The sequence below is a fragment of the Danio aesculapii genome, chromosome 2, assembly GCF_903798145.1.
Source record: "Danio aesculapii chromosome 2, fDanAes4.1, whole genome shotgun sequence".
In the NCBI taxonomy this organism is placed as follows: domain Eukaryota; kingdom Metazoa; phylum Chordata; class Actinopteri; order Cypriniformes; family Danionidae; genus Danio; species Danio aesculapii.
In genome coordinates this window covers 3621358-3643889 of record NC_079436.1, presented here as the reverse complement: position 1 = coordinate 3643889, position 22532 = coordinate 3621358, and the positions used below count along the sequence as shown (strand labels likewise).

General features: G+C 38.1%; 1 protein-coding gene across 1 annotated transcript in view; it reads right to left on the bottom strand.

The window, feature by feature from the left end:
• Positions 1-1227: 1227 nt before the first annotated feature.
• gjc2 (gap junction protein gamma 2) overlaps positions 1228-22532 on the bottom strand; it is a 32431-nt gene continuing 11126 nt past the window's right edge. The window contains exon 2 of the mRNA XM_056471096.1: positions 1228-3117. Within this exon, the coding sequence (XP_056327071.1) occupies positions 1859-3088 (1230 nt within the window). The 5' untranslated portion in view covers positions 3089-3117 and the 3' untranslated portion in view covers positions 1228-1858. The remainder of the gene's footprint in view (positions 3118-22532) is intronic.

Here is a 22532-nt window from a genome sequence, read left to right as displayed (position 1 = left end):
GTCCTTATTTTTACAGTCTATCTTTTAAGGTAGCATCATGTACAACCCAAGACCTCATTATGTACATGCAACAACAATGTTAAAGTGAGGAAATGTTACACTCGCAATTCATTCATTCATTCATTTTCCATTGGCTTAATCCCTTATATATCAGGGGTCGCCACAGCGGAATGAACCGCCAACTACTCTGGCATATGTTTTTTATGCAGCTGATGCCCTTCCAGCTGCAACCCAGTACTGGGATACATTTTCACATTTACACCCACACTCATATACTACACCAATTTAGTTCATGTAATTTACTTATACCGCATGTCTTTGGAATATGGGGGAAAACCTGGAGGAAACCCATGCCAACACGAGGAGTCCATGCAAACTCCACAGACTCGAACCAGTGACATTCTTACTGTGAAGTGACAGTGCTAACCACTGTGCCACCCTACACTCGCAATGATTCCAGCTGTTTCCTTTTCCTTTTTAAGGGCCCACACGGTTTTAGGGCCAGCAGAGTTACTATTAGCATCCCCCCCCCCACCCCCCCCCCCCGCCCCTCCAATCTCACCCCATCCCCCAACTGCCTGCCCCGTCGGAAAGAATGACAGAATGATGTCATAGGGCCCGTACCAGCCAATGGTGCCCCCTGCCTGGAGGATAATCAAATTTACCACCTGAAGAATCCAGACATTCGTCAACACCTGTCTCAGAAAGATTCTTCAGATTCGCTAGCCTGACATGATCAGTAACACCGACCTATGGGGAAGGACCTGTCATCCTCCAATAGAAGCAGAATTCTGGAAGAAAAGATGGCGTTGGATAGGGCATACCCTACGCAAACCACCAACTAGCATCACCAGACATGCTCTCAGATGGAACCCCCAAGGGAAGCAGAAGATAGGCCGTCCAAGAAACACCTGGCGTCGCGACCTTGAGGCAGACATCACAAGGATGGATTACACCTGGAGACAAGTAGAAAGAATGGCCCAGGACAGATACCTCTGGAGATCGATCTTTGGCAGACACTATGCCAATTTGGTGGAACTCAACCTTTGGCGGACACTCGGAATGTCACCATACTCTAGAAGGGGTGGAGGGCATAAGTAAAGTAAGTGTTTCCATTTTACATCTGTTCCTATAGATGTTAAGTTGTAATAGGTTAAAAGATCACATACCATTTGTTTTTGTAAAAGTGCACTTTAATAAGTTGACTATTTTGATTAATACATAGGCCTATAAAGTTTTTCTTAAATAATATTTATACAAAATTATACCGATGCTTGAGTTTTTTGCAACTCTCTTCCATCGTCTTTGATGAAATTTTCATCACAGTGCATTGCTCAATAGAGTATACATGCAAAGCTGCATCACACCAAATGAGAAATGTAATAAATAATCCAGCCTAATCTTACTGTGTGCATGTATTTTGAATAGGGTTAGACGGGTAGCTCGCTTGGGTTTGGAACAGAGCCACAGTCTAATAACACTAGGGGAACATAAAGATCAGATCATGTGTATCAGGGACTGATAGAATGGAGTAAATACATAAAGATTGCTTTATACACTAAATTAAGACAATGATACAATAAAGGACTGATTTCTGAAACAGATTTGCCCTTTTAAATTAGAAAGAAAAGCAACACTTAAGATATGCAACATGAAGCATGTTAACGGTTATTCTGAGACACAATGCAAAGAATGCTTCAGAAATGATCACTACCCGTCTACAGTTTATTTGTTTTTCATTTTTGGAGATGTTTCAACAGAACCCAAGGAACATGATGCTTAATCATGTCTTTGCTGAACATAGTTTGCAATATGTTTTCTAAGGAAAAATAACTAGTCAGGTAAGAAGAGTTTTCTATTAAATCCAAACTGATGTTTTTCCATTTTTTACTATTGTCCCGGCCCTCTCGGTGCTTGCTTTGGGCCGAGCACCCTGTTTCTCCTGAGCCATGTTGATGCGGTTCTGCTCTGTCGTTGTGCCACCAGAAACAGGGCTACTGGCTCTTGAAATATGAGTGTTTTTTGTGTTGTACGTCTGAAATGCCATATCAAGCTGCTCCTGAGCTACTCGTAAATGGTGGTGCAGGGTTGCCAGGTCAGTGGGGATATTCTCATCAGGACTTGTGCAGTGTTGTTCTGGTATCTCTCTATCCATGTTCTGATCAGGCAAGATGATGCTGTTGGGAATGCGACCGGGTTTGTCGGATTTAACAACTAAGTTGTATCCTGGAGGAGAGCTGGAAATATTCCTGGAGTAAGGGTAGCCATAGGAAGGTCGCTGATTCTGGTTTCGACGTTTGCGAAGAGTGTCCCGAAAGGCACCGATCCCCAAGTGAAACATCTCGCAAATATTGAGCAGCAGACATAGACAGCTCACCACATACATGATAAGCAAAAAGATGGTCTTCTCGGTGGGTCGAGAAACAAAGCAGTCCACCCTGTGTGGGCATGGGATTTTGTTGCAGACGTACGAAGGGTTGACACGGAAGCCGTAGAGGAGATACTGACCCGTCAGGAATCCTACCTCGAAGATGGCACGGGATAACAGCTGAAGCACATACATCCTCATCAAGCCTTCTTGCATGATCCTACGGCGGCCATCGTGTTTTAGGGGATCTTGGATGGTCTCTGCTTTGATCTCTCGTGCATCTTCTTCGTAGATCATTGGCTCTGCGTCCTCATCTTCTTCCTCTAAAGCATCTTCTAGATGGTGTCCATTTCTCCAGCGACTGTGGTGCCTCCTCTTCTGGTAAATCTGGTTCTTGTGTCGTTCCTCCTCTGAGGTTTTGGCGATTTTATGAATGGCATAACCCAGATACATGACAGAGGGAGTGGAAATCATGATTATCTGGAAGACCCAGAAGCGGACGTGTGAGAGTGGTGCGAAGGAGTCGTAGCAGACGTTGTCACAGCCGGGCTGCTTTGTGTTGCAGGTGAACTTTGTCTGCTCATCCGAGTAGATCGACTCACCCCCGACTGCGGTCAGAACGATCCGGAAGATGATCAAGACCGTCAGCCAGACCTTCCCCACAAATGTGGAGTGGTTGTGGATTTCCTCCAAGAGTCGAGTGAGAAAGCTCCAGCTCATGTTGGTGACAGAGGCTCTTTATTTAGGATCTGAAAAACAGAGGGAAAATGAGGTAAGTGTCAAGGAACAGCCTACATCAGGGGGTCCTCAACCCTTTTCCTGAAGAGTTACCTTCCTGCAAATTTCAGTTGCAACCCTGACCAAACATCTGTCTCTAATTATCAAGTGCTGCTTCAGGTCCTTCTTGATTGGTTCAGGTTTGTTTAAACATAGTTGGAGATGAATTCAGCAGGAAGGTAGCTTTCCAGGAATTGGGTTGGTGAACCCTGGTCTACATGCAATACATACCAAAGATATTTGCCCAATTACAGATTTTTAAACAAAAGGTCCAAGATTTAGATTTCAGACATTCTGTAACAGAAACTGAAAAAAGCACTGGCTGGGTCAAATATGCTCAAACATTTGTGCATAATGAACCTCAACACACTGCACTGTGAAAATTTCAGGTATGTTTTATTGGGCAGGGGTTTTGAAGCTTCCAGCCTTCCAGCCTTTGAAGCTTTACAACACCCCATAGGCTTCCATTCATACACATGTGAATGCGGCAGATCAGAAATGCAGTGCTTTGCATACATAGCATCACATGATTATGTGAAACCAACTGAAGATCAAAACGTTACTCATTTGTGCAAAAATCTAAAATATAGACCAATTGTTTGTTTTATTAGTATCCATCTTTTTTGCAAGTCTGGCTATTAGTCATTTGGGGCAGGATTATCAGTCATTTGGGGCGGAGCAATCAGTAATTTGAGGTGGAGCTATCAGTAGTTCATTGCGGGATTATCAGTCATTTGGGGTGGAGCTATCAGTCATTTGAGGCAGAGCTATTGGCCATTTGGGGCGGAGCTATTAGTCATTTATGGCGGGATTATCAGTCATTTGGGGTGGAGCTATCAGTCATTTGAGATGGAGCTATCAGTCATTTAGGGCGGGATTATCATTCATTTGGTGCGGAGCTATCAGTCATTTAGGGCGGGATTATTAGTCATTTGAGGCGGAGCTATCAGTCATTTAGTGTGGGATATTAGTCATTTAGGGCAGCACTATCAGTCATTTAGGGTGGGGCTATCAGTCATTTAGGGTGGGTCAATAAGTTATTAAGGGTGTGGCTGTCAGCCATTTAGGGTGGAACTAACAGTCATTTAAGGTGGAGCTATCATTTAGGGCAGGACTATCAGTCATTTAGGGTAGGTCAATAAATTATTTAGGATGTGGCTATCAGTCATTCAGGGTGGGACTAACCGTCATTTAGGGTGGGGTTATCATTTAGGGCAGGACTATCAGACGTTTAGGGTGGGACTATCAGTCATTTGGGGCGGAGCTATCAGTCATTTAGGGTGAGGCTATCAGTAATTTAGGGCAGAACTGTCAGTCATTTAGGGTGGGGCTATCAGTCATTTAGGGCGGAGCTATCAGTCATTCAGTGTGAGGCTATCAGTAATTTAGGGCACAACTGTCAGTCATTTAGGGTGGGGCTATCAGTCATTTAGGGCGGAGCTATCAGTCATTCAGTGTGAGGCTATCAGTCATTTAGGGCGGGACTATCAGGGCACGTCTTGTTTCTGCTCTGCGTTTGCAATCTTCTTTTTTTAATTTAGTTTACTGAGCCCATCTTCCAACAATCCAATCAATTCCCAAATGATTAAATCATGGACCACCCTACATTTTTTCACATTTCAGGATCATTTCAAGTGGATGTACATCACATTCGAGCAAAAAAGGCCAATCTTAACCAATTTCATGGCGACTTAATTCTCTTATCTTGTTTTTGTGCAGCAGGCCTTAGGACTCTTCATTTTTGCGTGCTTTAGTGTTGTGTTGTGTTGTTTTAGTGTGTGTGCGAGGCTCATGATCGTCTGTTTCTCAGGTACGGTAACAGGATGTGCAGTTTCTTCATCTTTCCTCTCGGGCAGTGCAGTACACATGGGTTTACTTCTGTCTCTCTTCCTCTCATCGCTGAACTCTGGTTTATTTCAGGTCACAGTTGAATTGTTTCCAAACATGACCCTAAGGACAAAAACTAGGCCACGAAATATCCTGACAGACAGTCACAGCTCAGCCCGTGGGTGTGTGTGACAAAGATTATTCACAACATGATCCACTGCACAACTTCAGCTCTTTTAAAAACAAAGCGATATTAAAGTGAACGTTACACAACTGTTAAATTGCATGAATAAAATAAGAGATTTTTGATGTGTAAAAGGTTTTATTACTTGAATATGAACAAAGACACAGTATTAAGGGGTTACAGTACTTACAGTACTATTTACTCTCCCTGAAGTGGTTCCAAACCTTTACAAGTTCATTTCTTCTATTGAACACTAAAGAAGATATTTAGAAGAGAGCTAAAAACTTGTAACCATTGACTTTCATTATAGGAAAAGTAAATACTATGGAAGTCAATGGTTACCGGTTTTTAGCATTCTTCAAAATATCTTCTTTTGTGTTTAACGGAAGAAAGAAACTCAAAAAGGTTTAAAACAAGTAAATGATGGCAAAATTAAAATTTTTGGGTGAACTATCCCTTTAAATCTAAATCATAATATAATTGCACGCTAACATTTGTTAAAAAACACATGCATGTTTTTTTAACGTGAGATTTTCTAAAATTAGTCATGGAAAATTAAACAAACAAGAACCACTGGCCTTATTAAGTGAAGTTTATGCTATTTTATTGAGATTAATAACTTAAATTTGTTTTTATTACACAGTGTAATGCAAATATTTATTCAAATGTTTTATATATTTTTATTTACTATTTATTTATGTAATACAAACCCTATATTTTATATAAACGGAAATTATATTTATTAAATTCTCAGTTAATCATCTAATATCTTTGATGCTAGCTAACTGTACCATAGAAAATCACCACGGAATACTTTAGTTAAGTGTCAGGTAGGCAGATTTTTATTTTATTTTATTGTTTTCACTTTTTAACTTAATTTAATTGTATATAATTGTATTTACTAATTACTTTTTTATTTTATTTAATAATTAATAAAATGCACATTGTAATACAAACATTATATTTCACATAAACTGAAATTTTATTAATTCAATTCTCAGTTAATCTTCCAGTATCTTTGATGCTGACTAACTTTACCATAGAAAATCACCACAGAATACTTTAGGTTAATGTCAGTTACATTGATTTTTATTTAGTTTAGTTTTGTTTTATTTTACTTTATTTTACCTTATTTTACTGTTTATTTTATTTGGTTTTATTGTATTTTGATTGGTTTGTTTTGTTGTAATTTATTTGTTTTACTGTATTTGTTTTGTTTTATTTGTTTTGATTTGTTTAGTTTTTTAATTTGTTTAGTTTTATTTTGCTTTGTTTTTATTTTATTTTAATTTGTTTGTTTTATTTTGATTGTTTTGTTTTATTTTTATTTGTTTTATTTTATTAGTTTTATTTTATTTGTTTTATTTCGATTTGTTTGTTTTATTTTATTTTGATTTGTTTCTTTTGTTTTATTTTGGTTTGTTTGTTTTGTTTTATTTAATTTTATTTTATTTTGATTTGTTTGTTTTGTTTTATTTTGGTTTGTTTGTTTGTTTTATTTTAATTTGATTTGTTTTGTTTTTTTTATTTTATTTTGATTTGTTTGTTTTGTTTTATTTTGGTTTGTTTGTTTGTTTGTTTTTTATTTTATTTTGATTTGTTTGTTTTGTTTTATTTTGGTTTGTTTGTTTTATTTTATTTTATTTTAATTTGATTTGTTTTTTTTATTTTATTTTGATTTGTTTATTTTGTTTTATTTTGGTTTGTTTGTTTGTTTTGTTTTATTTTGGTTTGTTTGTTTTGTTTTATTTTATTTTGATTTGTTTGTTTTGTTGTATTTTGGTTTGTTTGTTTGTTTTATTTTATTTTGGTTTGTTTATTTTATTTTATTTTATTTTATTTTGATTTGTTTGTTTTATTTTGGTTTGTTTGTTTTATTTTATTTGCATTTTATTTGTTTGTTTTGTTTTATTTTATTTGTTTTTATTTTGTTTTTCATTTTATTCTGATTTGTTTTCCTTTGTTTAATTAAAATTTATTTAGATTTGTTTTGTTTTGGTTTGTTTTGTTTTAAAACAAAATAAATAAATCTATTTTATTAAATGTAATATTTATTTATTGTTTTAGAAATTACATTATAGTCATTTACACAGCTCCAACACCTTTTAAAAGCAACAGATTATATGCGTGAAAGTGCTAGAAAATAATGTCTCTCCTATCAGTCTATATGAATCCTAAACCGAAAGGACGGGGCTTCACAAAGGGTCAATTATAACACAGATTTATAATTGTGTTTACACCGGTTGGCTGATGTGGGATCAGCTCTTAACTTGCAGGAATGGCTGCCACAGGCTCACTGTGAATCTTAGAGAAAAACAAGGATAACTGCACACAGATGGTGCTCCATAAGACACCGCAGGGAAAATAGGTGTTTAGTTGACCGAATCCTTTTCAGCAAACAAATAAATACAACATATTTTAAGGTAAGCCAGCCCAGGGGAACAGGGGCACAGTTAATAGACTTAAAAACTAAAGCTACTCACAGGCCATATTCCCACAGCTGATTTTCCATAGAAACAATTGCTATTCTGAAATATTATACACAAATAATGGGGTTTTCCATTGCAAAACCATTAGATTTGTTGACATAAGTAAAAAAAGTATATAAGGATATGTCTTTTTGCATTCTAAAAAATACTGTCAACAGGCCAAAACTAACTAATATAATGAAAAAATCAATCCTAAACATAAATTTGTACAATTTTGCTATTCAAATTATTATTATACAGTGAAAAAGACAAAACTAAACACACACATACATATATATATATATATATATATATATATATATATATATATATATATATATATATATATATATATATATATATATATATATATATATATATATATATGATAGCCTTGCAATATTCCCGTAGTAACAGCACTCATACAGCATCTTCAGTCTTGTGTATTACTCCGCCCACAGCAAGTCAATCAATCTGTCATTGAGCAGAGCAAAGATGGTTGACATTGTCCATCCACAAGATGGCGACAGAGACCTCATAATAAGTGCCTTAGAGGAGAAAAACGTTCTAATAACTACTACTGATCAAATCATTATTAAACTGATAAGTGACTTTCTAAGTCGATCTCTCTCTTTTATATGATGTAGTGCTGTATTTATACCATGGTAATTGTAGTGTATTGAGTGTGAGACGGGACTCACATATCAGTAATGTATGTATTTTGTGTTGGCCACTCTTTGTATAACCCTAAGTTACTTTTTGGTTGGCCATCTGTTTCTAATGAGTCTACTGTTTTCATTACTGCAGACTAGTTTAGTAAAAAGAAAGAAAGAAGAAATGCCCGCATGTGTTGAGCGCTTTTCCTTATCACAAACGCAACAGTAATCTGGTAGTGATTGTGTTGCTTTGGCTTCTTCGGGCTTTCTTTTTCCCATGTTCTGCAGGTTGCAATATCCTGAATTTTGCTTGTCAGTCTTGAACCATTTGAACTTGGCCCACCCTGGTCTTGGCTTTTTCTGGCTTAATTATTGTGATGTGATTGCAACAGAGAAATACTGGGAAATCTCTGTAGACTGATGGCATTTCTTATCAGTTTAAAATGTGAGCAAAATCAGCTGTTTTGTCATCACTTTAGACATTACGCTAGAGAATCATTCAAATGCTAGCTCTAAAGGGACTTTGGTGAATTAGCAGCAGTTTCTGCTGTTCTGACGTCAGCTGCAGATGTGAATGGATGGCGGAAGAAAGTAGTTCCTCTTACGAAAGAATTTTTAGACTCTCCGTGTTTGATTTTCTTTTTTATACACACGATTGTGCTGTTGAACTGTTGTGTAAACTCAACATCACACTCGTAGCAGTGTGATATGGTTGTATATCAGCAGTGGTGGGACAATAAAGGCCCTCAGCCTGCAGCCTCGAGTCAACCCGCACCCCCCACCAATGCCAATATACAGCCATATCACACTGCTACTTGTGTGATATTGCTCGTATATCTATATACAGTTGACGTCATAATTATTCACCCCCTTTTAATTTTTTTTCTTTTTTAAATATTTCCCAAATTATGTTTAACAGAGCAAGGGAATTTTCACAGTATGTCTGATAATATTTTTTCTTCTGGAGAAAGTCTTATTTGTTTTATTTCGGCTACTATAAAAGCAGTTTTAATTTTTTTAAATCCATTTTAAGGTCAATATTATTAGCCCCTTTAAGCTATTTTTATTTCGATAGTCTACAAAACAAACCATCATTATACAATTACTTGCCTAATTACTCTAACCTGCTTAGTTAACCCAATTAACCCAGTAAAGCCTTTAAATGTCACTTTAAGCTGTATAGAAGTGTCTTGAAAAATGTCTAGTCAAATATTATTTACTGTCATCATGGCAAAGATAAAATAAATCAGTTATCAGAAATGAGTTATTAAAACTATTATGATTAGAAATGCGTTGAAAAAATCTTCTCCTTGTTAAACAGAAATTGGGGGCAAAAAATAAATGGGGGGGGGGGCTAATAGTTCTGACTTAAACCATATATATATATATATATATATATATATATATATATATATATATATATATATATATATATATATATATATATATATATATAGATATATATTAAAATATATTACTATTAATATATTAAATTAATAATCACACTTATCTTTGTCACACATTGAAAATGAATGGGAAATTTCATAAATTTGCATACTGAACATAAATAAATAAACAAACAAATAATTAAATAAAAGTGGCGACGCGGTGGTGCAGTGGGTTGCACGATCGCCTCACAGCAAGAAGGTCGATGGTTCGAGCCTTGGCTGGGTCAGTTGGCATTTCTGTGTGGAGTTTGCATGTTCTCTTTGTGTTCGCATGGGTTTCCTCTGGGTGCTTCGGTTTCCCCCACAGACCAAAAAAAAAACACGTGGTACAGGTGAATTGGGTATGCTAAAATTGACCATAGTGTGTATGAGTGTGTGTGAATGAGTGTGTATGGATGTTTCCCAGTGATGGGTTGGAGCTGGAAGGGAATCTGATGGGTAAAACATATGCTAGAATAGTTGGGTGCTCATTCCGCTTTGGCAACCCCAGATTAATAAAGGGACTAAGCCGAAAAGAAAATGAATGAATGAATAAATAAAAGTACTTTTGTTTGTACTGAAAGCTAATTTAGGCCTTTAATTTTTCAGCGTTTGTCCAAAAATTTAATCTTGCATCAAATTTGAGTATTGGTCTTTTATTTGTATTTGTATGTAACCTTTTATTTTTCACATTTCCACCAATAATCGCCATAGTGTCTAACTTCTAACCAAACATTTTGCCCCAAAGCATTCAAGATTTAAGTGGAATATTTCATGTTCTGAATTAATTCTAACGCTGTCAAGACCTGCCTAGAACGCCTTAGCAACCACCTAGAAACTCCTTATCAATCGACTAGCAACCACTCAGAACACCCCAGCAACACCTTAGCAACCACCTACCAACGGCCTAACAACCATCTAGCAACACCTTATAAGCAACCACTTATAAAACCTTAGCAAGCGCCTAGCAACGCCTTAACAGCCAGTCAAAACACCCTAGCAACCACTCAGAACACGCTAGCAACCATTAAAAACACCCTAGCAACCACTTAGCAACACCTGAGCAACCACTCAGAACCCGGTTGTTGCTAGATCAGGATGCGGCCGGAAGTTAATGAGAGTTATTAATGTTATTTATTAAATGACCCAATAAATTGTATTTTTTAACCCAAACCCTAAACCCAACTGTCACAGTAATGTAAAAATATGAATTATTGTTATACAGTGTCATAAAAAAATGCTATTATAATTGAGGTGCATATCGCACTTTCGGCCGGCCGCGTATCCGATGTAGACTTTTCCTCAGAACCCCCTATCAACAGACTAGCATATATACTACCTACATATAGGTTAGCATGTTTCTAGTAAGCATTGCCATGTTTCTTCATGGCAATGCTTACTAGAAACATGCTAGCCTATATGTAGTTATAACTGTTTCAAACTTCTTAAACTACTTCAATTTTTCAGACTGGGCTTTCCAGCCTGATCTCACGAGAAAACGTCAGTATTTTACGTTTTGTCAGTTTGATGGAGTTCAGTCGTTCGAAAATGTGCGATTTTAAAAAGGAGGCGTGGCACCTAACCCCACCCCTAAACCCAACCGTCATTGGCGGATGAGCAAATCGTACTAAATTGTACGAATTAGATCGTACGAATTAGCCACTAAATCAAAAAGTTACGAATTGCCATGAGATTGTGTTGGGCTTTCTCAAGTCACTGTAAAGCTTGCCTATACGAACTCTACTAAGGTCTATTGATTTTCTGATTTACAAATATTGTGTGTGGACAGTTCTATTATAATGTTTTGTCTGTGTGCCCTAAAATATGCATTAGGAGTCACTTAAAACACAATTATATAAGATTATTAGCTCTCCTGTGAAATTTTAATTATTTTTCATGTATTTCCAAAGTGGTGATGTAGTCGTGCAGTGGTGGGTAGCATGTTCGCCTCACAGCATGAAGGTCGCTGGTTCGAGCCTTAGCTGGGTCAGTTGGCGTTTCTGTGTGGAGTTTGCATGTTCTCAATGCGTTCGCTTGGTGGATGTTTCCTAGTGATGGGTTGCAGCTGGAATGCCTTTCGCTGTATATAACATATGCTGGATAAATTGGCAGTTCATTCCACTGTGGCGACCCCAGATTAATAAAGGGACTAAGCTGAAAAGAAAATGAATAAATGAATGTATTTCCAAAGCAATGTTTAACGAAGCAACTTTCACATAATTTCCTATTATATTGTTCTTTTAGAGAAAATCTTATTTAATTTAGTATTTAATTCAGCTGTAATAATAATAATAATAATAATAATAATAATAATAATAATAATAATAATAATAATAATAATCATAATCATAATAATAATAATACATTAAATTAAATGTAAAACCTAAGGTCAATATTATTAGTCCCTATCAGAAGTCTTTTGATTGGCTACAGACAACAAACCACTGTTGTCCAATGACTTGCCTAATTAAACTTAATTAAATAGCTCTTCAACCTCTTAAGGCCCAAGGTGTTTTTTTACATGCATTTATTTTATTTCTCTTTGCTATTTAGGCTTATTGGAACCTAATTAGAATAAAAATCTAAGCATCATCTTTTGATATGATGCACTTTTAGAGAAAATGATAGTCCATATATGTGGACTCGTGGTCCGAATTTACATAAAACACTTTTTCCTGAATGTTTTTAATGCATATTTAACATTGAATTGTTTTTTTTAACTTGCTTTGACTATCAGAGAGTAAAAACAAACATTTTTTTCCCATTTTGGACAGTTAAAAATATGGTTTGGGTCATTTCATATGCTGCAAAACAGTTGCAGGATGACACCGTATGTCTGTAATGAAATATAAAACATTCAAAGTGTTTTAAATAGCCACTTAAGAGCTAAAAGGTGCCCTAGGAGGTTAATCTGAATACAATTGTTTTACAAAATAACTACTAAAACATTATGCACTACCATCATGGCAAAGACAAAATAAATTAGTGATTAGAAATTAATTTTAAAAATAACACTAGAACATGAAATGTGATAAAATGTCAACATAAACAACATTAAATGTGTTGGGAAAAAATCTCTGTGAAAAAAGCACTTGGGAAATTAAAAGGAGGCCTAACAGTTGTATCTTCGACTGTAGGGTACATGAATAATAATTCAAATGATCCAAAAATACAGTATCTAGTAAATTTAGTTAAGACCTAATTTAAAACAGAACACTCAATAGACTTTTAAATGCAAAAAAAAATGTCATGAACAAATGTCATATACCAAAAACAAATGTTACTCAGTTTTAAAATACAAAATTACTCAAACAATTTTATCCGAAAGCTAATATATACACTGTAAAATTATCCGTTAATTAATCGTTTCCATAGTTTGTGATTTATTAGTTTATTCCAACACAATCTCACAGCAATTTGTAACTTTTTGATTTAGTGGCTAATTCATATGAATTCGTATGATCTAATTCGTACGATTCAGTACGATTTGCTCATCCCCCAATGACGGTTGGGTTTAGGGGTGGGGTTAGGTGCCACGCCTCCTTTTTAAAATCGTACAATTTGGTACGACTGAACTCGTACAAATTCGTACAAATAAGCCACTAAACTGACAAAACGTAAAATACTTACGTTTTCTCGTGAGATCAGGCTGGTTTATTCACGGTTTATTACATGGTGTTTGTAGTGTAATATACCACACCAACCCAGACAATATATCACTTTAAACTATTAAAAATGTTCATAAAAGTCCCTTTTACAAACTTTTCAAGGTGGAAAGTTGTCAGAAGAAAGATCAAGCTCCCATAATGCAATTCAAAAGCATAAATAAATAAATGCCTGAATCACAAAATACAGAAAACTCCTTATTTAAGCATATTTCTTTTATAGAAGGATCTCCTTATTCTCACAAGACTGCAAGTATATAAACTCCAGCCTATTAGTTACAGGCTAATTAAGCATAAACATAAAACATGATGAAAACAACAACATAAAATGTGTTGGGAAAAAAATACCTCTAAAAAAAGCACTTGGGAAATATTTGATAATATAATTAAAAGTTCACAGGACGCCTAACAATTGTGTCTTTAACTGTAGGCTACACGAATAACTACAAAATAAAAATCATGCAAAAATACAGTATCTAGTAAATATAGTTTAATAGTTTAATTTAAAATAAATACTCAACAGATATTTGAGGACAAAAAATGTCATAAACAAATGTCAAATACCAAAAACAAATGTAACTCAGTTTTAAAATACAAAATGAATCAAACTATTTTAGCGGGAAGCTAATATATACACTAAAATTATCTGTTAATTAACCCTTTCAGTATTATAAGTCTTTATTTACAGTGGTGAATTGCATTATGGGATGTTGATCTCTGCTTTGTCAACTTTTGATGTTGAAATTTCAACTCTGCAGTTGAACAAAGTGACTTTTATTGACATTTTAGTAGTTTGAAATAATATAATGTGTAAGAAATAACATATAAAGAGAGAAATAAGTCTGTAAAATAACAGAAAATGTACTGTCAGCTTATTACAAGGGTTTGTAGCATAATATACAACACCAACCCAGACAATACAGCGCATAAACTATAAAAAATGTCCATAAAAGTCCCTTTTACAAACTTTTCAAGGTGGAAAGTTGTCAGAAGAAAGATCAAGCTCCCATAATGCAATTCAGAAGCCTAAATAAATAAAAACATATATAAAAACAAGTCACAAAATACAAAAAAATGCTATTTTAAGCATTTTTTCAGTGTAGGATCTCCTCATTCTCACAAGACTTTAAGGTAACCGCAGCCTACAGACCTGAGGAAGCTGTGCAGAGTAATGCACTGGAGAAGACGCTCGCTCCATCCGCTCATAACTCTCCACAAACCTGCGGCCCTTCAGCATTACTCTTCAGGTGATCAGCGCTAGCAGGTAAACGCTCGCTCTACTGTCATCCATGGTCATCTAACAGCATCAGTCTCAGCCAGAAACATGACGCTCCGCAGCCCATGAGCTCATCGCAGCCCGTCTGTCTCACTCAAGCCTCACAGTCATCACTGAGTCTACATTTACATCCACACGACATCGAGGAGAGAGAGAGAGAGAGAGAGAGGGAGAGAGAGAGAGATCCTCTGGCCAATGGCCTTACATCAACAGTCTGAACTTGAAGACTGACTGCTGTTATTATTGTAAATGGCCACATTACAGCAAGGTTTTGTTTATTTAAGTGAACTACAGCTAATACTAAGGCTAAAAGCTGCCCTATAAAGAAAATCTGGGTATACCTAAGCGTAGTCGAATAATAGGAGATCAGTATATTTAAACGCGCATACCATGAGCCTCAGACACCATTGTTTCCTTGTTCTCGTGTAAATTCCACGAGTGTAAAAGATAGGTGAAAAATAGGCCTGTTAGAACACAAAGCAGACTGTTGCATGACTTACAGGGGACTCCCTCAAGATTTGCATGTACTTAGCTCAGGTTTTTTTTCATGTCATCCAGATCTGACGAGCTGCCAGATCATCAGGAGATCAGCCGTTAAAAAACAGACTCATATGTTGCTCTATGATCATTAATATTCATGTCTCAGGCTGCGTGTGATAAGCCACAAAGTTTATCTAAGGTAATCTTACTATGTATGTGGTGGGACTCTTATTTTGAAAACGGGAGACGTAGTTAGTTTCCTATACACAACGGCTTCAGTAGCCATCTGTTCAAATGCTCGCCAGGACACAAAATACAGCATATAAATTTATTCAGCTCCCCCTGAAGAGGGATAAGGTATGTTTAATTGTATATTTTGTTTATTTATTGTGTTTATTTTGCCGTGTATGTTTTGACAAACACACGTAGACTGCTGAGTATAAGTGTGTACTTTGTATAAAATGCACATTTAAGAATCGTATCAATTATTTAGCTCTTTAAATGGCCTCTTTATTAGGTACATCTCTCCAACTGCTCGTTAACGCACATTTCTAATCAGCCAATCACATGGCTGATGGTCAAGACGATCTGCTGCAGGTGAAACTGAGCATCAGAATGCAAAAGAAAGGTGATTTAAGTGACTTTGAACGTGACATGGTTGTTGGTCCAGAAGGGCTGGTCTGAGTATTTCAGAATTTGCTGATCTACTGGGATTTTCACGCACAACCATCTCTAGGATTTGAGAGAATGGCCAGACTGGTTCCAGCTGATAGAAAGGCAACAGTAACTCAAATAACCAATCTTTACAACCGAGGTCTGCAGAAGAGCATCTCTGAACACACAACACGTCCAACCTTGAGGCGGATGGGCTACAGCAGCAGAAGACCACACCGGGTGCCACTCCTGTCAGCTAAGAACAGGAAACTGAGGCTACAATTCACACAGGCTCACCAACATTGGACAATAGAAGATTGGAGAAACGTCGCCTGGTCTGATGAGTCTCCATTTCTGCTGTGACATTCAGATGGTAGGGTCAAAATTTGGCATCAACACGATGAAAGCATGGATCCATCCTGCCTGTGTGTGGGGGATATTTTCTTGGCACACTTTTGGGCCCATTAGTACCAATTAAGCATCGTGTCAACACCACAGCCTACCTGAGTATTGTTGCTGACCATGTCCATCCCTTTATGACCACAGTGTCTCCATCTTCTGATGGCTACTTCCAGCAGGATAACGCACCATGTCATAAAGCGTGAATCATCTCACACTGGTTTCTTGAACATGACAATGAGCTCACTGTACTCAAATGGTCTCCACAGTCACCTCAATCCAACAGAGCACCTGTGGGATGTGGTGGAATGGGAGATTCGCATCATGGATGTGCAGCTGAAAAATCTGCAGCAACTGCGTGATGCTATCATGTCAATATGGAGCAAAATCTCTGAGGAATATTTCCAGTACCGTGTTGAATCTATGCCACGAAGGATTAAGGCAGCTCTGAAGGCAAAAGGGGGTCCAACCTGATACAAGTAAGGTGTACCTAATAAAGTGGCTGGTGAGTGTATACTTCAACTTACATTTGACTGCAGTTTCTAGGTAAAATTAATGCTGTCGTTATGGCAAAGACAAAACAATTTAGCTATTGGAAATGAGTTATTAAAGTGGTAACACTTTACAATAACAGTACATGAATAATGATGTATTAAAATGTAAATTAAACTACTTTATTATGAATTAATAATGAGTTAAGGCATGCGCGAATCATGAACTTACTTTAACTACAACACACAGTCACATCAGTTCATGTGTGGATAACGGCTACCTTAATTACTTGTTAGTACATGTTGTTAATCAATGTATTAATTAACATTCAGGTTTAAGCTAAATGTAACCAACATGATCTCATAAGCTGTTAATGTATGATTATGTCATGACTTTACTTGGAGGGGCACATTATCATTAACTCATCCTTAACTACTCATGAACTCCTCTGTTTAAACTGTTGATGTGGATGTCGACAGAACACTTCTCTGTTGGTATTCAGTGTAAATGCACTAGACGAACGTGCATACAGAGTTAAGAATGGGTTAATGATGATGTGCCCTTCCAAGTAAAGTCATGATATAATTACACTAACATATCATGAGTTCATGATGGTTAAATTAAGCTTAAACTAATGTGGCAATTAACATATTAATTTACAAACAAACACTCATGTACTAACAAGTAATTAAGGTAGCCGTTATTCACACATGAACTCATGTTGTAGTTAAAGGTAGTTCATGATTAGCGCATGCATTAACTCGCCTTTAGTTCAAAATAAAGTAATGTTTAATTTACATATGAACACATCATTATTCAGTTACTGTTATTGTAAAGTGTTACCACTAAAGTTTATTTGGTTTTAAAATGTGCTGTAAACATCTTCTTTCCATTAAACAGCACTTGGGAAATATAAAAAAAAATAACATTTTCCTGTATAGGACAAAACTTTTTTCCCCCAAAATCTGTTTGGGTTGTGTCACATGGCATTTAGTGAACTCAAGGCGTGATTAATGTTAATGTTCTCAAAAGCGTCTTCCTTCTAGCCACTCTCCCAAACATGTCCAAAAGTGCTAAAGAGGATGTTGATGTCTGGACAATTAGTTCTGTTATTAGACAAACTGCTCTGAAACTCTGTTAGTAACTCTGTTGCTGCTTGTTGCAATCCAGGCCCATTCTGAAAGCGTTAGTCCCGTGGACGTTCTGGATACCGCGAAATATGTCCTGGGAGGTATGTATTTTTGCAGCTTTTGTTTTCGCGAATCCAAGAGAGGCCACTGTGCTCGCTTTTTCGCATCTCGAACGTCTCTCGCCGAGTGCTGTTCGCACCCGCGCTGTTCTTGTGTAAACCCACCAGAGGCTGCCATCGAGCGACCGTCTGACTGACTGAATGATTAACTGGGCGACCAGCCAATAGGCCGACCCACCCTCCTACTTCCTTAAACCTAACCAGTTTTACTGATCATTGACCCACCCGCACACTTACTTCCCTAAACCCAACCAACAATTTACAACAGCCCACCAGAAAAAGAAAAGCCCTCATCTGATTTCTTCACCTAGTTTTCGGATTTTGCCACACTCTCACCCTGTTATGAACTTGTTCACTTTATTTTTTGGATTCTGTTTTTGTCTTACCTGATTTCTGGAACCGCTCTTACTTGGACTTGAACCCGGTCATCGTCGTCGTGGAGCTAACTGGACAAACTGGTTGCGGCGGGAAAGCCCTCCACACGGAGGTAAGCGGTCAGCCGGTAAGCGCGAAAAGGAACGGCGTCATACCACCCCATAGCATTCGCTTAAAAAACAAAATGCAGCCATACGTACCCCCGGCTACATAATTCGCAGTTTCCAGAAACGTCTGCGGGACTACTCTTTCAGAATGAGCCTGGGTTGGCTTATTTGGTCTCTTTTCTGACCTTCAGTTGTCAGTATCTGTGCCATGCATTTCCATTCTATTTGCTATTTTATTGATTAGACATTGACTAGAATGGCAATTTAGAGTTGCACAGTGGTTAGCCCTGTCACCTCACTGCAAGAAAGTCACTGGTTCAAGTCAGTTCGCATTTCTGTGTGGAGTTTGCATGTTCTCCCCATGTTGGCGTGGGTTTCCTCTGGATGCTCCGGTTTCCCCCACAGTCCAAACACACGCACTATAGGTGAATTGAATACACTAAATTGGCCGTAGTGTATTTGTGTGAATAAGTGTGTATGGGTGTTTCCCAGTACTAGGTTCCGGCTGGAAGGGCATCCGCTGCGTAAAACATATGCTGGAATAGTTGGTGTTTCACTCCACTGTGGCGACCCCTAATTAATAAAGGGACTAAGCTGGAAAATGAATGAATGACTAAACAAAAATCAAGTGCTTCCAAACGGTTCTCAACTTCAGATGCCCTCCATATTGTTCAGACTCTCATAATTCCAGAAATACAGAGAAAGCCTTCACATCTTTTTGCATTACGTAATGTATTAATTCGTTCTGCTTATCACAGATCTGCAGAGGAAAGGCAGTTGTCTAGAGGCAATGCCCCAAAGTTGCATTTGCTATAGATATAACGCAGGAATTGAGCATTGTTTGTTCAGTGAGCAGAAAACGTGTTGACTTCCATGGGGCGTTCATCTTCTTAAGCCTCTGTGAACTGGACGTCCAGCAATTCAGACTAACGGTTGACCTCCATCCACCAGAGGCCATGCCTCTATGACCGAACACATCCCAGAAGACCGCAGTCATCATTCTCAATATAGAGTGGAAGTCAGAATTATGATCGACAAGATGTCCAAAAGGAACTGAGCATCATTTTAAACATTCATTCATTTTCTTTTCAGCTGAGTCAGGAGTCAGGGGTCCAATTTACAACCCAGGCTCATTCTGAGAATGTAGTCCCGTGGACGTTTCTGGAGACCGCGAAATACGTCCCGGGAGGTACGTATTTTTGCAGTTTTTGTTTTCGCGAGGCCGCGAGAGGCCGCTGTGCGCGCTTTTTCCCGCGCCGTTCTCGCGTAAACCCGCTAGAGGCCGCTGTCAAACGACCTTCCGCCTGTCTGCCTGGATGACGGAATGATTGACCGTGAGACCGGCCAATCGGCTGACCCACCCTCCTCCGTCCATAAACCCAACAAAAGACGATTCACAAAAGCCGTCCAGAAAAAGAAAAGCCCTCGTCTGATTTTTACCACATTTTCGGATTTTGACCACATTCTCACCCTGTGACGAACTTGTTCGCTTCATTTTTTGGATTTTGTTTTTGTTTTCTTACCTGATTTCCGGAACCGCTCTTCCCCGGACTCGAACCCGGTCGTCGTCATCGTAGTCAGCCCCTCTCTGCGCCTCGAGTCTGCCAGAGTACACGAAGAGCTAACCGGACAAACTGGTTGCAGCGGGAAAGCCCTCCACACGGAGGCGAGCGGCCGGCCAGCCAGCGCTGAAGGGAACGGCGTCACACCGCCCCGCAGCGTTCGCTTAAAAAACTGAAATGCAGTCGTACGTACCCCCGGCTACGTTTTTCGCAGTCTCCAGAAACGTTGACGGGACTACGTTCTCAGAATGAGCCTGGGTTGCCAATTTACCAACAGAATCTCACGGCAATTCGTAACTTTTTGATTTAGTGGCTAATTTGTATGAATTCGTATGATCTAATTCGTACATTTTCATACAATTTGCTTATCCCCAAATGACGGTTGGGGTTAGGGGTGGGGTTAGGTGCCACGCCTCCTTTTTAAAATCGTACAATTTCGTACGACTGAACTCGAACAAATTCATACGAATTAGCCACTAAACTGACAAAACGTAAAATACTTACGTTTTCTCGTGAGATCAGGCTGAATTCACCTATAGCGCTTGTGTTTGGACTGTGGGGGAAACCGAAGCACCTGGAGGAAACCCACGCGAACATAGGAACAACGTGCAAACTCCACACAGAAATGCCAACTGACCCAGCGACCTTCTTGCTGTGCGGCGATAACGCTACCCACTGTTCCACCGCATCGTACCAAGTTTGGTGAGTTTTCCTAAAAGGACAAGCTATAAAACCATTATTACACTACAAAGACTACTGGCACACACTATTTACTCATTTGACTTACTTTAATGTAAAAAAAAGAAACAAGTGGGAGGCACATTTGCAAACTGTTGTAATTCCTACACCGTTCACCTGATTTACCTCCTGTAAATCCCCTCAAATTAAAGCTGATAGTCTTCAGTTGAAGCGCATCTTGTTCGTTTCATTTCAAATCGATTGTGCTGCTGTATAGAGCCAAAATGTCCAAATATTTATGGACCTAACTGTATATAAACCCTTTTTAGCATATTGAAACAAGAACTGGAACATTAACATACCATTCAACATCTAGTAGCCCAAAGAGTGATGTTTGAACTCCTAGAATTTGTGCTTATTGCTTTGTTTAATATGCCTGTTCGTTGATATTTATTTCCTTTTCATGTGCTCTCCCGTTTCCCTCTTATTTCTCTCATACGTTTGTTATATAGCCTACTTAAATTTAATTCATGATAATTCATGATTGTTGAAAATGAACTATAGTTGTAAAGACTGTATTCTGTTTTATTTTACAGTAAATATTTTGTTGTTACTGCAGTAAATAATTTAATAGTTGATCACGCCATGTGACCAGAAGTTTTCAACTCCGGCCCCGCTTGCGCTCGGCTAATCTCATTGATCACGGCGGCAGCTGTGGTTTAAGTCGAACGCACCTACTGTTAGTTGGGTTTAGGAAAGGAGGAGGGTGGGTCAGTCGATCGGTCAGTCGATGGCACTCGAGAGAGAAATTTGAGATCTCAAAATGCATACAAAGCCACCTCTGGTAGATTTGCGAAAACAAAAACTGCAACAACAAAAAAACTTACCTCCTGGGATATATTTGGTGCTCTCCAGAAATGTATACAGGGGTACATCTTCAGAATGAGCCTGGGTTGCATCCATAGTACAAAAAAACAAGTATAACGAAAGTCAAAGGTTGCATTTCTTCAAAAACAGATGAAAGAAACTCAAACAGGTTTGGAGTAAAGTGTAAGTACAGTAAATGACGACAGAATTTTCATCTTTGGGTGTGTTTTAAGCAGTTAAGCAGTGTCATAATTGACACCCAGAACACAGCATGTACAAGTGGCTAATAAAGCGTTCATCCAGTTTAGATTTATCTGCTGCCAACTTTAGTTTCTCCAAAAATCTTAAACTGTCTTGGGTCACAGATGTCTGGGATTATATAATAGATCAAGTTCAGCTTTGAGACTGAGAAGTGCCCTCGGAGAAACACACTGCAGAAGATCCCAATCCAAACAACAAGCATGCAACACCAAAGAGCAACTTCCATATAACACGCTCTCTCTCTCTCTTTCTCTCTTTCAGTCACAGACAAATACACACAGACGCGCCGGGTGGACCCATCAGCTAGCGTAGCGGCTAACCTAATGGCAGTTTTTGTTGTGGCAGTCTCATTTGGTTACATCTCATCATTGAGCCAAGCTCAGCCCGCCTTTGGGTCAATGGCCCCTACGCGGAGTTTGATGAAAACATGAATCTACTGAGGTGACTTAGAACAACTGCCTGGAGGTTTATGCCAACATTGCCAAAGAAACTTCCCTCAGAAGTCTGAAGTCTCTTCGTTCGGCTAGTGCTTTAATCAAGAGCAGAAGGACATCACTTGGAGCTAATGAATATCTGTTGCTGCAGTTTGCACGAACCTACTAATCGGCCACCCCTAACCAATGCTCACAAGTAGAAACGGGACATGCAGTACATAAAGACTCATTTTATAACAGTCCTGTTTACTGATGAGTGCTGTGCAACCGTGGATGGTCCAAATAGATGGAGTAATAGATGGTTAGCCACCATGTCCCAACAAGGC